Genomic DNA, 16,296 nt, shown 5'->3' on the forward strand with positions numbered 1-16,296 from the left:
CGTACTGTGGTTCATAATGGATGGGATATAAAGATTTTTTAATCTAACTAAAAAAACATCGCAACGCACCGCTTTGATTCCCACTAAACACAAGGAGGGGTTCTATCTACACATATACTTAACGGAATAACTGACTTCGGGCCAACTGTATGTTTGTCTGCATACGGTTCCGAGAACCGTAACAATATATATATATATATATATATATATATATATATATATATATATATATATATATATATATATATATATATATTGTTACGAATTTGGGAATTCGATTGCACACAACATTCAGGTTCCTTTATAGTCAGTTATGTCGATAAGTGCTTGTTCCCTAGATAATTCACCTTCCATTGTTTAATGGGCAGAAATCGATTAAGTGCGCTGCGAGATTCAATTTAATAGTTAGGGAGCGATCATAACACAATGGAGACGCCCCTCCCCCTCTTCTGCGAAGAGGAAGAAGAGCCCTCCCGTCCCGTGATTCATGACGTCAACAACTCCCTCCCACCCGTGGTTGAGCGGGGGATGGAGCACGAGGGCATGAGTCACACCGGGAGCGGGGGAGGGGGCCGATAAGAATAAAGAAGAGATCCTCTGCTTTGTTCTGCTGGTTGTTCAGTAGGCCTTCGGGTTCTGCTTGGCTTGGGTTAGGGAGGAGGCTTTTTGAAGGCTTTCTGCTTTGGCTTGGCTTTTAGTAAGCTTTTTGATTCGGCTTGGCTTTTAGCAGGCCTTTGGGTTCTGCTTGGCGAGGGTTGAGACTTTTGTTCAGTGAGCCTCGGTTCTGCTTGGCGAGGTGGAGGCTTTTTGGAGAGCTTTTTGCTTCGGCCTGGCTTTTCAGCAGGCCTTCGGGTTCTGCTCGGCTCGGAGTTCTTGGTCCTCGCTTTGTTCATCGGAAGAGAGTTGAGCTGGTTGCTCAGCCTGAGCTGCTGCTGGTGGCTTCTTGCTCTTGGTTCGTGTTGTGAGAGGCTTTGTTCATCGGAAGAGAGTTGAGCTGGTTGCTCTGCTGGCTCTTCTTGGTTCGTGGAGTTCTTTTTTCTCCGCTTGGTTCCCGGCTTGGTGCGACTCATCGGCCTCATCTTGGAGGTGGTTCTTCGAGATAGCAACGCATCGACGGGAAGGATCGGCGCCTCATCTGACCAGCACGTGTTCAGAAGCACGAGAGGATTCGCTGGAGCTCGGGAAGGATCGCAGCTCATGGCGATTGGATTCAGCTCGCTCTCGCTGGAGCTCGGGTCTGAACAGCTTGAAGACCACACGAGGTGGAGAGGTTTGAGATAGGTTCTGGGTTTCAGCTCATCTGTCCTCCGAGCTCGAGTCCGTTATTAAAGGCATCAGCCACCATTTCTTGGGTGTGTGTGTGTGTGCGTGCGTACGTGTGTCCGTGGGCCCGTCTAATAAGTAGGAAACTGTTAAGTGCTTTGTGTGCTGTAAATGATTGCATTGCATTTCGTATAGTCAGTATAGTTCTGCTCTTACGTGCTTCCCTAGTTCCCCATTATTATTAATAAATACTCTAATTGTTTAATGTTTTCAGCTCGTCGCGTCGATTCTTTCATTGACTGAGCATTTTGTGTGCTGGTAGTTCGAAAGCCGTTGGTTTGCCGTAAAAGGGGGACATTCGGACCGACGGTTCTCGGCGATTAAGCCGCTCGGAATCGCGCATGGGACAGGCTCGCTTAAGCGGCTTGTTCCGTCGAGGGTGGAATACCCCGGTAGTTGGATCACGTGGGTATTTAGGTAAATTGAAGATTGGCAATCGACCCTACCCCACGTGGTCTGCCCATTGGCGTATTTCGGTTCTTGCACAAGGACCCGTCAGCCTCTGAGTTGTCCGGGCGGTGATCTATATTCCGGGCGATCGGTCGGGCTGACTCGACTTGCGGCTCCGTCAGAGCGGTCGGTTCGCAGCCGACCTCCGGCACCGTAACAATATATATTGTTGCGATTCTCGGAACCGCATGCATACAACAGATTGGTGTCCCAAGACAGTTATTCCATTATTATACGTGTAGATAGTGCCCTTCCTTTTGTTCAGCGGGACAACAAGGGAGTGTGTTGCAATGATGTAATAGCTTGGGTTGCTTAAATCATTTTTTCCTTCATTTCATCCCCACTCTTCTTCTTTTCTGATTATTCCTGAGGTAAATCAGCCACATGCGCCTTGGAGGCCAGCGCGTGTAGCGCCGCGGTGAGGGATCTGCTGCTCAGAGATTTTCGTTCCTGGGTGAGCACTAAACCCGGCGTGTGCGGCGAGTGATGTGCGCTTGGCAATGCAGGATTGTCGACTCGAGCTTCCGATGGTCTGGGGAGAATTGCCGATTGCATTAGAAAGGCATGCAAATAAATAACTCTTAAGAGGCTGCACGAATGGTGTTTTTCATGGCATGGGAAACACGGCCAGCATGACGCCCATGCTGCACGAAACACGTACAGAGGCCAATAAAGCCGACTCCACGCCATGTTGGGCAGGATACGAGTGTGTGGGTAGAAGCGGCTTGTTCTTTTTTTAACCTCAATACCCGACGCATGTTGGTGTTCGCCCCGCGCACACGCTAGTGGAGTCGTGTGAACGCGAGCACTGGCCACGTGCGTAATGGCGGAACCGCGCACACTGTATGGAATGTGCTCGAAAGCAGACACGTATGCCGCTCGTGAAACGTGCATGGATTTATCCATGGCGGGCCGGGGGTCGGGTGAGAAGACCACAAGGTGGGGGAAGCTATCTCGGTTCCCACCAGACTCCCCGGAATTGTATCCGTCGCACACGGATAATTCCGTGACGCGGCGGGTCGCTTAACCGACCGTGGACGCCAATAAAATCAACCGCATGACCTAGGGTCCTCCCATCTATGGGTTAATCGGGTTACCTAATTAATCACGTGATTTAATTACCGGGAAACATGCCCTCGGTACGCCTTGTCCGAATCGGATCACTCTACCGAACCGGATCACGTTACCGGATCGAATGCAACCGAGCGACACTGCCAAGGACGTACCGGCTAAAAGGAACGGATCGTTGGGAATAAAGTCCCGGCTGAACTAGGATTCGGACCATGCTGGATCAATGGAAGAAAAGATAAAAACGAGCAGGGAATATTCCTAATAATAATTTATTAACAATGGGCGAGGAAAGGGATGTGGCACGATCAAGATTTATTGGAGTGTGTTGTGCAGCGATAGGGGAGAGAGGTGTGGTGCAGCAAATAAACAAGCAACTTACAAAAGCGGACAAGAGCAGACTTAACGTGAAAATAATAACAATAATAATAATAATAACAATAACGATCTTCTGTAGTCTTACTTAAGCGGACAGGCACCAGGACACACACACACACACACACACACACACACACACACACACACACACACACACACACAAAACCCGATGAAGAGGGAGTATTGCAACGAGAAGGGAAAGGAGTTGAGGCGACATTCTTGGGAACTTTGTGCTTGATAGCACAACACACCACCAATATGTTTCGGCGGGGGGGGGGCTCCGTAGTGCAGCACCCAGCAGCTAGCGTGTCGTCTAGCTTCAGCAGAGTGTGTGGAGACCATGTTCGGGAAGGAGGGGCTTGAGAGGAGAAGGGGCGGAGTCCAGGAAGGGGCGGAGACCAGGGTGCGTGGACGGAGTGGTAAACGGGACCAGGTAGGTGGGTGGAGTTGATGTCGTGTGGGCAGAGATGAGGACACGGAGTCCAGACAGCGGGAGGCGGTTCGTGCCGAGGGACAAGGGCGACGCCAGATCGAGCGAGCGAAAGAGAGAAAGGCGTAGGGACTGCTCCGGCCTTTATAGGACTTGCCGCGTGGGGGGGGGGGGTGGGGCCACCCCAAATCAAAACGTCATCACCTGAATCGGGCGCTCCAATTGGCCCCGACCCTTCACGTGGCCCACTAACTTTGGCCGGAAACCGCCTCACTTTGTTTCCGGCAAGGCCATCTCAGACAGCAGCAATACTCCTCTCCGACCCCACGACATGACACGAATTGCCCACACCGAAATTGGCATGCGAATCATCCTGCAAAAACCCCCGGGCCTTACCCTGGCGAGCGGCCGAGGGTCCCGTATGCCCACTCGGGCATCCGACCAGTGCCGATCAACACGTGCGCCAATGCAGCCCGCACTGTACATTCCCCGGCTCGATCGCAGCTTTGCTGGCCATAGAGACGAGAAGACGTTCACCATCCATGGGGAATCCACTGCTGCCAGCGAGGACCAGTACATCGTTATGGATAAATCCAAGCATGTTTCACGAGCGGCGTACGTGTCTGCCTTCGAGCACATTCTATACAGTGCGTGGGGTTCGGCCATTATGCACGTGGTCAGCACTCGCGTTCGCACGACTCTGCTAGCAGTGTGCGGGGCAAACACCAATATGTGTCGGATATTGAGGTTGAAAAGGAACAAGCCGCTTCTACGTCACACACCCGCATCCCGCACAACTTTGCGTGGAGTCGCCTTTATCGGCCTCCGTATGCGTTCTGTGTAGCATGGGCGTCGTGCTGGCTGTGTTTCCTGTGTTGTGAAAAACACCAAGCTGTTAGGGTTAGGTATTCATTCGTATGCCTTTTTAATGCAACCGGCAATCTTCCCCAGATCATCGGAAGCTCGAGTCGATAATCCCGCACTGCTAAGTGCACTATATGACTCGCTGCACACGTTGGGTTTAGGGCTCGCTTTGGAACGAGGGCTCTGCGCCGTCGTTTCCTCACAGCAGCGCCACACGCGCTGGCCTCGATGAGGGCCCACCTCACAGCGAAGGCGCACGTGGCTGATTTACCTCAGGAATAATCAGACGAAAAGAAGATTAGGGACGAAATGATGTAAGCAAACCTAGCTATGAGATCATCGCAACGCACTCCCTTGTTGTCCCGCTAGACAAAAGGAAAGGGACTATCTACACGTATAATAATGGAATAACTCTCTTGGGACCACTATCTGTTGGATGCATGCGGTTCCGAGAACTGCAACAATATAATTAAATAAGGCCGGTAATTATCTTCAAACGGAGTGTTTTAATGAACCCAAACACCCAATTTTCACTCTTGCACTTCCGTGGCGTTTTCTTCGTATACATGTAACGTTTCAGGCTGATAGGTTTTTATAGTTTTGGAGTTATGGAGACACACACACACACCCACACACACACACACACCCTTTTATTAGTAATGATTCGCTTAGCCTATGTTGCTTCAGACTCGACTGCAACAAAAATCCAGAAGAATTCCCATGTTTTATTGCTCTTTTCCACCTTGGAAAATGCCATGTCAAGGTGTGTACATAGCAGCTTGAGCGTCGTTACACGTTATCGTCGTGTCTTTTTTTCCAAGGCCGCTTCTAATAATGAAAGCAATAACCGATATTCACTCGACCTCGAGCGTATATTCACGATACGTGAAACACCGTGCAACCCATGCCTACAGAAAACAGACTTTTTCGAACGTTGGTCGCATTTTCACCCCATCATCATGTAACTTTGATAAAGTATTCTCCATGGGTTGGCGTTCCTATGTTGAAAGTCTTGGGTCGATCGCTCAATCGATTGCGGAGAAAACAAATTTAAATGTGAAAAGGTGAGGGTGGAAGAAAAAAAATTGAGGATCTTGGCCAACATTCCGCAACATGGTCAAGAATGGTTGTGGATGCCTATAATTATTAGTATAATAATAATATTAACAATAATAATAGTAATAAGTATGTGCTTTTCCCAGTGTTATTATAGTTACCTTCACTACCGAAGGTGGGTGGAGGTTGTTTTCACACCTGTCCGTCTATTCTGTGAACAAGATCTCAAAAAGTTTGGACGGATTTGGATGAAATTTGATGGACAGGTTGGGTATGTGAGACAAATTGATTTGATTTCGGTGAAGTTCTGGATCCGGATACTATAATTTTTTTCAGGTGATTCTTCACCGTTGAGAGATAGGGCCAAAACGATACATCAGCACATCTCAAAAGGTTGTGGTCAGATTCTGACGAAAGTTGGTGGATGAGTTGGTGGATGAGTTGGAGAGGTGACAAGAGCAAACCAATGAGATTATGGAGGTACGGGTGCAGATCCGACCTATCAGTGGGATACAAAACATAAACCGTTCAGCCTGGCGGAGGTATGCACTCCACCGAGTGCCCTTCTTTTTCAAAATGTTGCACAACTCCTCAAACTCCCACCAAAAGTGAGCCAAAGGGTACCTCTTGTATCGATTGCATATGCATGTGAGCACAACATTGTGACGTATCCTTCCCCTCCCCCCAACCCAACCAAAAGAATTTGTGCATTTAATTTTTATGTTGTTTCACCTGTAGTTACTGTTTGGTCAGAATTGTGTTTTCCTTCATTTAACTGCAACAGCTCAACGTATCATTGTTGGTGACGGATTGAAATTTGTTTCGGGATCCAACATCGAACATGGTGTTTCTTGTACACGTTCCTTAGTAAGGGGTGTGATTAAAAAGAAGGTCAGAGTGAATGGTGATAAAATATTTGCAATAACCTCACATCCTGGATGACCATTTGTCATGCAGAGCTCTCAGCCATGGTCCGAGGGGCACACGACAGAACCAAGATCATTGTGAGGGATTATGGCGATGACAATCTGGCCGAGATCCTCAGAGAATTCTTCAAACCATACCTGGAAAACGAATCTCTCACTTTATAGACTGGAAACCTGCTGTGCTTCAATGTTGGTGTAAAATAAAATGAAAAATTTCCAGACACCATAGTCATCACAGTTATTGATGCCGCCACTACCACTCCCACCACCAAGTTTGGGAGAAAAGCTTTCAATGTGATAATTATCTGAAACGACGAGGGAATTTGATTGTGTTTAAACACCTGAGCTTCTTCAAATCCGTTTTTACCGAATCGATCTTCACACGTGGGGGAGGAATTTTTCCGTATGCCCAGACTGGTTCTCCTTCAAAACATGCACTCAGATGAACATTAATTTAATTATTTTCAAATTTATTATGGATGAATAAGGAAGTGGAGAGCAGGACAGTAGAAGAAGCAGAGGAGGTAATATCTGAGGAAGAGATTAGGTCAGCAATGAAGAAATTAAAGAAAGGTAAAGCAGCAGGACCATCTGGTGTTGTGGTTGAGATGGTGGAGTCAACAGGAGAGTTGAGAGGTAAAGTGGATGACAGTTGTAGAGAATGATATGGAGGAATGGATATATCCCATATGATTGGACAGTACAACTGTACCCTCGTTGAAGATGAAAGGTGACTCACTACTTCCTTCATCAGACAGAGGAGTGAAGCTGTTAGAGCAAGCATTGAAGATATTGGAGAAGGTTATTGAGAACAAATTACATGGAACTTACAAAGAAGAAGTTATACCATGTGTTTGTAGATCTTGAGAAGTTATACAATAGAGTACTAAGAGTAGGCGTCGAATGGGCACTTCGGAGACAGGGTTGAAAGTAGTCATGTCAATGGATAAGAGTCCAAAAACATCAGTAAGAACTAGAGGAAGATGTACAGTCATTTGAAATGAAAGTAGGTTCACATCAGGGATCAGTGTTGAGCCCCTTGCTTTTTGAACGAGTTATCAAACAGCTTACGCAAGAGGTGAGGGTAGGACTCCCATGGGAACTATAATATGCAGATGACTTGGTCTTGAATAGCAAAAAACAGAATTAAAAGTAAAGATGTTTGATATTTGGAAGGAAGCAATGGAGGGTAAGGGATTGAAGGTGAATCTACATAAGACAAAACTGATGGTTATTGGTGAAGGAGAAAGGAAGGAGAGTGGGAAATGGCCCTTTATGACTTGTCATAAAGGGAATGGGGTCAAATTATATTCAGTGTGCGTCTTGCAAAAGGTGGCATCATCGGAAATGGGGGGAGGTGAGTTAAAGGGTGTTTGGGTACAGTGGCTGGTAGTTTCAGCAAAAAGGAGGAGGAGAGGAGATTGGGACCATACCCTGTGCAGAGCATTGGCACTGCTTCAGCAGTCTCCTTGGCGATTGGGCAAAATCTTGGATGGGTTGCCACTCTGACACAGTATACCAGCATGCTGGCACTCATTTTGCCGACCTCGGAAGGACGACAGACAGTCAACCCCACCTGGTATTAATTCAACAGCTGAGCAGGATTTGAACTCTGGACCCTCGGACCTGGACCCTCAGATCCAAAGCCCGCCATCCTAACCATTAAGCCAACACCAGGCATAGCAAAAAGGACATGGGTGGAAATGAAGATGCAGAGAACATGAGGGGTATTGGATGTGGGATTTGAAGTTAAGCTGGAAAAGGTTAAGAGTTTTTGTTACTTGCGAGACATATCAGATGCAGGTTGTGGAGCAGAATTAGCTGTGAGAATGAGGATAAGGTTAGCATGGGATAAGTGGAGATAGTCAAGAGGCATTTTAACACACACAAAAAAAAAACAGTGTATATTTAGCCTTCATTTTAACAATTTTGATGTACGGTAGTGAGACACGAGGTACGAGTTGAGTGAAGAATAAAGGACAGAGTTAAGGATGATGATATGGATTTGTGGAGTTACACGAAAAGATAAGCAGAGTCGTGTGGACAGAAGAAAGAGACTCAAAGCTAATAGTACTGAGGAAGAGTTGAGAAAAAGAAGACCAAGGTGGTTTGGGCATGTGGCGAGAAAGAGAGAAGATGGGTCTGGTCAAGAAAGTAACTAGTTTCATTGTTGAGGGGCAGACTGAAAAGACCTGGAAGGATGTGATCAGTGGAGACTTGCAGTTGTTGGGGTTAATGGAAGATGATGCTTTTGACAGGACCAAGTGGAGAAGGGCCATTATCTGATCAACCCCCCAAATACAAAGTAGTAGGAGTGTTAGTAGTAATAGGACACTCCCTCATTTCATGCTGTGACGAGGACATCATTTTGGGGTGGATGTAAACAATGGCTTTAGGACAGCAATCCACATCAAGCAATCCAGTTACTGCTTTTTGCTTTGGAGAACCAAAACAAATGTACTAATACCTTGTTTGCATGCAACACTCAACCTGAAAACAGTGCTGACACGATCTGGGTTCTCCCACAGTCCGTGTATGATCGTCTATCCGAGCTTTCATTCAATGGGTGTTTTTGATGGATGTCGGTGGTTCTTTCTCAGCAAGACTCGAGGAAAAAACCAACAGGATGTACGTACGCCATTTGGGCCTAAAACAAACCAAACGAATTCTCTGACGCTATTGAAAAGCAAGCAAGTGACAAAAGATAGGAGTGAAGTTTCAAAGGATCAAGATGAGACGTGAACATATCGCTTGGTGGCAATGCACATTCCAGGTATGTACCGTGCACAGGGCAGACATTCTCCTGGGCTGTGCAGGGTATGTCAGACCATTGGCTCGACTAACTTGCCTGCGCTCATTATTCAAGTTGTGGTCCGTGATGTTCTGCTGGGCCTGAGAGAAGTGCTACTATGAGTGATTTCAGACTTTGAACGTATTTCGTCTCTCAGTGATAAATTGACATCCAATCCCCTTATAACCCTTTGAAACCTCTCTCTCCTCTTCTAACAACTCAGTGTTTTTAAAAGATTCCAAATTATTATTAGGATTATCGTCGGCCAAAAAAAATGGCATCTTTCCTTTTGGTTCAATTAAAAATGTGTAAATCCACTTGTCACCTGCTCAGGTGTGAGTATTCACAAATATGCAGCATCAGGGCAGCGCCGTTTTGAACCCTGGTTGATTGGTGCACGGAAATACGGTGCAAGAGGTCAACAAAACTACAATCTTGACATCAGATCATACGCGTGGAACAGTTTGATGTTCTAAACATCACTCCAAGAGAAACATCACCCCAGTAGAGCTTAAATGGGTGTTGGATGGTCAATCATGACAGACTGGTCAGCGTCTTCTGGCGTCATGCACCGACTGCACGGTTGCGAAGATTTTGTGCAAAAAAAACGAAACAACTATGTTAATTCCTTCCTCTGTTGAGCAGAACTTAAAAAGTTTCTTGCAGGATCGCCTCGAGGTATACACACACACACCTCTAAAAGTTGTCCAGCCTGGGTTTGAAGCTCGGCCCAGCTATAAACTGTCATCCCGGTGTTTCATCAAGCTATGTCCTGTCCCTCGGATGGACGTTAAACTTGGCGTCCTGTCTGTTGGGATTAGTTGGTGGACGTTAAAGGTTGCACGGTGTCCTTCGCGAAGAGTCGGCAAGCCATCGCCGGTACCCTGAACAAATTCCAAATTCTTGCCCTGAATTCTGCTGGGAAGGCCGCAGCAAACCACCCGGTATATAACCCTTGCTCGGGAAGCTGCTTCGGTGGCACCGACGCTCTGTGAGGAGTACAGTACGAGAGAGAGAGAGAGAGAGAGAGAGAGAGAGAGAGAGAGAGAGAGAGAGAGAGAGAGAGAGAGAGAGAGAGAGAGAGAGAGAGAGAGAGAGAGACAGACAGACAGACAGACAGACAGACAGACAGACAGACAGACAGACAGACAGACAGACAGACAGACAGACAGACAGACAGACAGACAGACAGAGAGACAGAGAGACAGAGAGACAGAGAGACAGAGACAGATTTTTGCAAGATTGATCAACTGAAACAATCGCTCTTTAGTCTGGTGAAAACTTCTCTGATCCACGAGATTTGTAATAAGAAATTTTTCATTTAAAAAAAAGTTGGGTATTTACCAAATACATGTATTGAAAAGGTACACAGTTAAAATATCCAATTTTACATGTGACTTGCATGATTGTCAAAGTTTTGCAAATTCAGAATTTGTGAATATTTTTTTTTTTGTTTTTTTTTAAACAACATTCACAAGTTTCAGCCACATGAACTTCATCTATAAATGGCAAAATAAACTCGTACAAGAACAAAATATAGAAAATATATGTTCGCGATAAAGGTAACAACAAAATGTTAAAAACAAAAATACTGTACGGAACATAAAAAAAAAAAATTCCTTCTTAATTTTTTTCTTTAACTTGGCCCATCACAATTTGTGAAGTTACTCGAGCAGGAATGAGTGAAGGAACGAAAAGTATTTTTCGAAACAAATTGTTCAGCCGAGTCTCATGAAATACAAATCGATGCATGTTTTCAAAGTGATTGATGGTACCCTGTTCTGAAAATTCCGTGGAAACCACGGTTCAGCACGTGCACCTGTCACGCATGCTTGGAGGTAAACGATGGCTGCCATTCCGAAACGATCGAGCCGCGGTCGTCCGAGTGGGTGGATGAGTGGCCCGTTGGCCCATCGGCCCATCATTCGCGACTGCCGAGAGACGACGACTTGGGGGGAGCTTGGATTTTCTCCACTCGTACCACTGTGGTTAACTCAAAATCGCATCGCTTAAAGTGCAGGGCGACTCCGAGCCACCTTCGGTGTGAAATCCACCTTTCTGAGGCAGTTGCGATTTTTTTTGTTTTTGTAATTGACAGAGGCAACGATGTCGAGTTGTCAGGAATTTTGTTTCCCCGTTTTGCCTGGCTGCGTTGCTGTGCTGGCTGTGGGAGTGGCTGCCTGGTTCATGCTGGCTTGTTGGGCCAGAGAGGAAAGCTACAGTGATTTGGTGGGGGGGGGGGGGAGGGAGAGAGAAAAGGATGAGGCATAAATAATTAGCCAATATATCTGCATTCATCAACACCCTTGATGAAAAATTTATCTCTCACGTTTGTACTATCCATTCTTGGCGAGGGGAGGTTAAAAAAGGCTTTGGCCTAACACGTATAAAACCTTTATGTCGATGTTAGGTCAGAAAAACTTTTGAACTCCCCACGCATGATATTTTTTTAATGTCAATCTTGTACCTCTCTCCTACATTTAAAACACTGAGAAAATAACAGAAAAATAGGACCATGCATCCTGAAGTTCACCTGGATCAGGAGCAACAGTCATTCAAACCCCTTGCAGACCCCCTTTGACCCTGATTTTTTTTTTTTAATTCCATGAACAAACGTTGGTACATCACTGGCGATGAAGGTTCTGGTCAAGTTTCATCAAAATTGTGTGTGTAGTTTCAGAGAAGAGAGCAAATACCTATTTTGGTGGCCAACACCCCATCCCCCATTGACCCCCTCAATGAGGACAGATATTCATGCGGTCAATAAACCTTCATTCGGCATCAGATATGCAGCTTGTTGCCAAGTTTCATGAAAATCGTGTGTTTGGTTCAAGCGATACCGATTGAAGTGTTTACAGATGGGCTGACTGACTGACCTACAGACACTGTTCGATCACATAAGCTCACCTGACTAAAGTCCAGGTGAGGAAATAACAACTAAGAATAATAACCTAGAACAATAATTTGATAGACGACTTTCACCACAAGGTACTAAAAATAAAATTAAATGTTCATGGACAGCAGTTCGTCTGATTCTGATGTCCCGTACTCTGTAACAAAGCGTCGGTGCTGCCCAAGCAGTTTCTTGGCAAGGGTGAAACTGGGTGGTTTGCCATTGCCTTCCCAGCAGTCAGGTTTGGAATTTTGAATTTGTTCAGCGTGCCGGTGATAGCTCACATACTCTTTGCAAAGGACACCGTGGGATTTTTAACATCCACCAACTAATGCCGGCAGATGGCACGCCCAGTTTAATGTCCATCCAAGGGATGACACACACATTGATGAATCACCCTGCCTGTGAAACACCAGGATGACAGTTTATAGCTGGGTCGGGATTCAAACCCAGGCGAGATAGCTTAGAAGTGAGTGTGTGCACCTCGAGGCCATTCCTGCCACCCATAGACACTAGTTTAACGATTAAAATAATAAAAGGAAACAAAGTCAAATTGGCAAAACCTATGCGAATTAGAATGACAATGGAGCCTCACTATAAGTACCATGTACGTTCCATGGACCGGTTGTTGTTTTGAAAATGTCTTTGGGAGATGGATCTTCAGCTGGGACGAGCACCAAATGGTTTTCATAAGCAGCGCCACCGATGTCTTACAAAACAATCAGAAACTGGAAGAAGAGTTCAGTTTACCTGCTGCAGCTGAGCGGCAGACACAGCACTCACAGGAATGTGTAAAGCGGGGCCAGAACTTGTGAGGACAACCTGCGAGATAGGCACACCTGCAGACCGAAAAAAGAAAAATCGTGCTCCAGGCACACTGATGGAGTCATTACCTTCATACCTTCAACGTCAAAGCAGACCGTCACATGACAACAGTCAGTAACACATCTTCCATGACATCCTACATTTTATATTCTATTACAGATATCCGTGGCATTTCGGTATTCTAATATCTGTGACATCCCGACTATACCAATCGGCGGCGTCTTGTGTACTTTCTGCACATCTTTTCTACAAGAAAACAACAACCAGGAAGTAAAATTCAGGTGACAAAAACGAGGTGCATATCTACATCTGCATACCTGGTTCCTGTCCCGAACCAGGGGCATTGTTGATCGTGTTCAACACCGTCAGGCCATCTGTATACATCATGCCCTGTGCAGTCTGGTACATCATCTGGCCCGCGGTGGGTATCGATACTGCGTAGATACATGGACATCTGTTCAGCTCAAAGCAAAGGTAAGGTTGATGCAAATTGTTACCTGATGGCAAGCAGCCCGATTGTATTGCCAGCAGACGAGAATACAAATGCCCACTGGTTTTGTGCCAGGTGCGTCTCAACTAACTTGTGAGTGCGTAACTAATGGAATTAGATGTCGGATTTGGCCGACTCGTCGTCTACATCAATTTATTAACAGGTGTCAGATACTGGAGAGCAGCCAACTGCTTGAACAACCATAAACGAGCAGGGAATTTGTCTAGCGGAACAGCCAAAAGGCCACCCTTTTTTCACACATGTCGTGGGATCTTTAACATTACTGGGTAGGTGCGAGCAGATGGGATAGCTTGCCTCATTTTTGCTATGAGAAAAAGCACGCTGCAAGACTTGAGGCCGTGTTGCCGCTGCATCAAACGGCTGTGTTCGTTTTGCTCCCGCCAAGAATCAAACCCACGCTGTCGGTTGTAATCTCCTGAAGCGCAGATTAAAAGATGGAACGAGGCCCTCAGAGCCCAAAGTGTCCTCGTTTAATTTTCATGATTGTAATTTCAAGGACTGAGTTGCGATGTTTACTCGTATCTACTTCGGAACATTTCCAGGTGTTCTACATCACATTTATTTGTCCAAGGGGTCTTTCAAAGATGTTCACCAAGACAAACATGCCCTGGCCATTTGCGTTCATCATGCTGTGCACGGTCTGGAGCATTTAGCCTGCAGTGGTGATATTTTATGGATAAATGAATGTATCACCCAAATTCATCAATGTGATATCCCATTATGCCACAATAAATAATAAAAGGTTCAGACATGTTGAGGACCACCTTTCTTTGGTGTGCAAGTTATTTTGGGAAGAGTCGGGCGCAAGCGCGAGATCATGGGCAGCACGGATCTTTGTATTTTTGTCAGCAGCTTATCTATAATATAAAAAGCCATTCATGGCTCCCTTTAGACCCCTTTGACTCCTCGAGAGATTCAGACCCCTTGAGACCCTATAGACTCTGACTACTATTGCAACGTACCACTTAGACCCCATAGACCCTTTTAGACCTCTTATGCCCCCTTAGACACTTTAGACCATTGGACCCCATAGACCTCCTAATAACGTACTATTGGAACATACCCTTATAAACCCTTCGGATCCCTTCGACCCTTTAAACCATTACACACACACACCACACAAATATCTAGTCTTCTTGCAATATCCAGACTATACTTTTTCAGCAAGTAACGTGCAATCTCCAGCCACCCTGAGGGTGGGTGCTCTGTTAGTGTTGCTATAATAAGCCATCCTAGTTCAGGAGGTACATTAATTAATTCACTATAATCGATTCCATTTCTAAGAAGGTGTTGGCCCACCTTTGGTATGGTAATAAGCATCGATAGTGCAGACCCTGCCACCAACACTTTCTACCAAGGTGTGGTCGATTACCAGGTGGAATATTGCAACATTTCACATTTTAAGATTATTTTGAGTTGATGCCAATAATTTTGGCTTCCCTGTTAGCACGGTCTTCCTAAGGACATTATCCCTAACAGACTTGATCCATAAGGTCGAATGAAAGGAGAAAAGCACTGTCACCAAAATTTTTTTTTTTATGCTGAAGGTCAGTTAGATTTTTACTTCTTGGTATATTGATTACAAATAGGATAAAATACCTGTTGCACACCTATGTAAAACAGGTGATACTTTGCAGTCTGGGGAAAAGATGGGCACGCACTGTTTTTCTTTTTCATTGACAAGATCGAGGCTCATGGAAAAGTGATGGCAACGGAGCATATTGACCAACAGTGGGGGAAACAATTGGACGCAGTAAGCAAAGGCATGAACAAAAATTACCCCCTTTGTGGGGGTGACAGTCATCTCTATAATACCACAAGTTCTCAATGTTCAGTTATGACCAAAGACTACTGAGCAGTTCTACTGCGCAGCTCGAACTGCGCAGCTCGAACTGCGCAGCTCGAACTGCGCAGCTCAAACTGCGCAGCTCAAACTGCGCAGCTTGGTTAAAGATGACTCGGCATTTTGGCACGCGCACACGCACGAAATTATATTTTGAAAATAAATGCCGACGTTTACATTTCGGGTTTTGAAACTTTTGCACCTTCGGCGGAAAATGTATAAATATATAAGGTCAGCTGCTATGCAAAGACACCATTCACTAACTTTTGCCATGCCCAGTAGAGAATATATAGCCTCCTGAAGGTAGGGCAGTTTTTGCAAACTTTGAAGTCACGTGACGCGAAAGCGAAATTCGAAAATCCATCCTGACCAAATTTAGATATTGTCCCATAGTTTCATATGCCACAATCAAATTCAAGATCACTTGAGAAATGTAGGAGGAGATAGATTTTGAAAATCGTCATTTTCGCATTTTTTGCCAACTTTGAAGTCACGTGACACGAAAACGAAAGCGAATATCGAAAATCCGGCTCGACCAAATATAGACATTGTGCCATAGATTCATATGCTACAATCAAATTCAAGATCGCTTGAGAAATGGCGGAGGAGATAGAATTTGAAAATCATCATTTTTGCAACTTCAAAGGCCTCGTGACCTTGACCTTCGGTGACCTTGAAAGTCATACTGTCGTGTACGTCTCATCGACCTCTATCAGGATCACTAATGACCAGATCTCCCGCTTCAACTTCATTGTGAACGGATGGATGGACAGACAGATCGAAGGACATCGACACCCATGTTATGAGGTCATGCTCGAAGAGATGACCTAAAAAGGAAAGAAAACAGAGAAGGCAAGGAAATACAGTAACCAGGAAGGGGTTACTGCAAGAACGCATGCATCCTGGAGTATATAGGGAGCGTTAGAGGGTTGAGAGAG

General features: G+C 45.6%; 2 protein-coding genes across 8 annotated transcripts in view; one reads left to right on the forward strand and one right to left on the reverse strand.

The window, feature by feature from the left end:
- The window catches only part of DNPH1 (2'-deoxynucleoside 5'-phosphate N-hydrolase 1), a 26,879-nt gene extending 20,163 nt beyond the window's left edge, over window positions 1-6,716 (forward strand). For both annotated transcript variants that reach the window (XM_085871425.1, XM_085871424.1), the window contains exon 5: window positions 6,527-6,716. In XM_085871425.1, the coding sequence (XP_085727551.1) occupies window positions 6,527-6,660 (134 nt within the window). In that variant the 3' untranslated portion in view covers window positions 6,661-6,716. The remainder of the gene's footprint in view (window positions 1-6,526) is intronic.
- A 3,902-nt stretch (window positions 6,717-10,618) lies between these two features.
- Window positions 10,619-16,296, reverse strand: part of LOC147033253 (uncharacterized) — a 34,018-nt gene continuing 28,340 nt past the window's right edge. For 3 of the 6 annotated variants that reach the window (XM_085871418.1, XM_085871417.1, XM_085871416.1), the window contains exons 8-10: window positions 13,322-13,438; window positions 12,930-13,018; window positions 10,619-11,502 (exon numbers count right to left, since the gene is read on the reverse strand). In XM_085871418.1, coding sequence (XP_085727544.1) covers window positions 11,404-11,502; window positions 12,930-13,018; window positions 13,322-13,438 — 305 coding nt within the window. In that variant the 3' untranslated portion in view covers window positions 10,619-11,403. The other 3 variants (XM_085871419.1, XR_015055506.1, XM_085871420.1) reach the window with 3 other exon arrangements.

The sequence above is a fragment of the Eptatretus burgeri genome, chromosome 2 (genome assembly GCF_056783735.1).
Source record: "Eptatretus burgeri isolate ZD-2024b chromosome 2, Ebu_testis_v1, whole genome shotgun sequence".
In the NCBI taxonomy this organism is placed as follows: domain Eukaryota; kingdom Metazoa; phylum Chordata; class Myxini; order Myxiniformes; family Myxinidae; genus Eptatretus; species Eptatretus burgeri.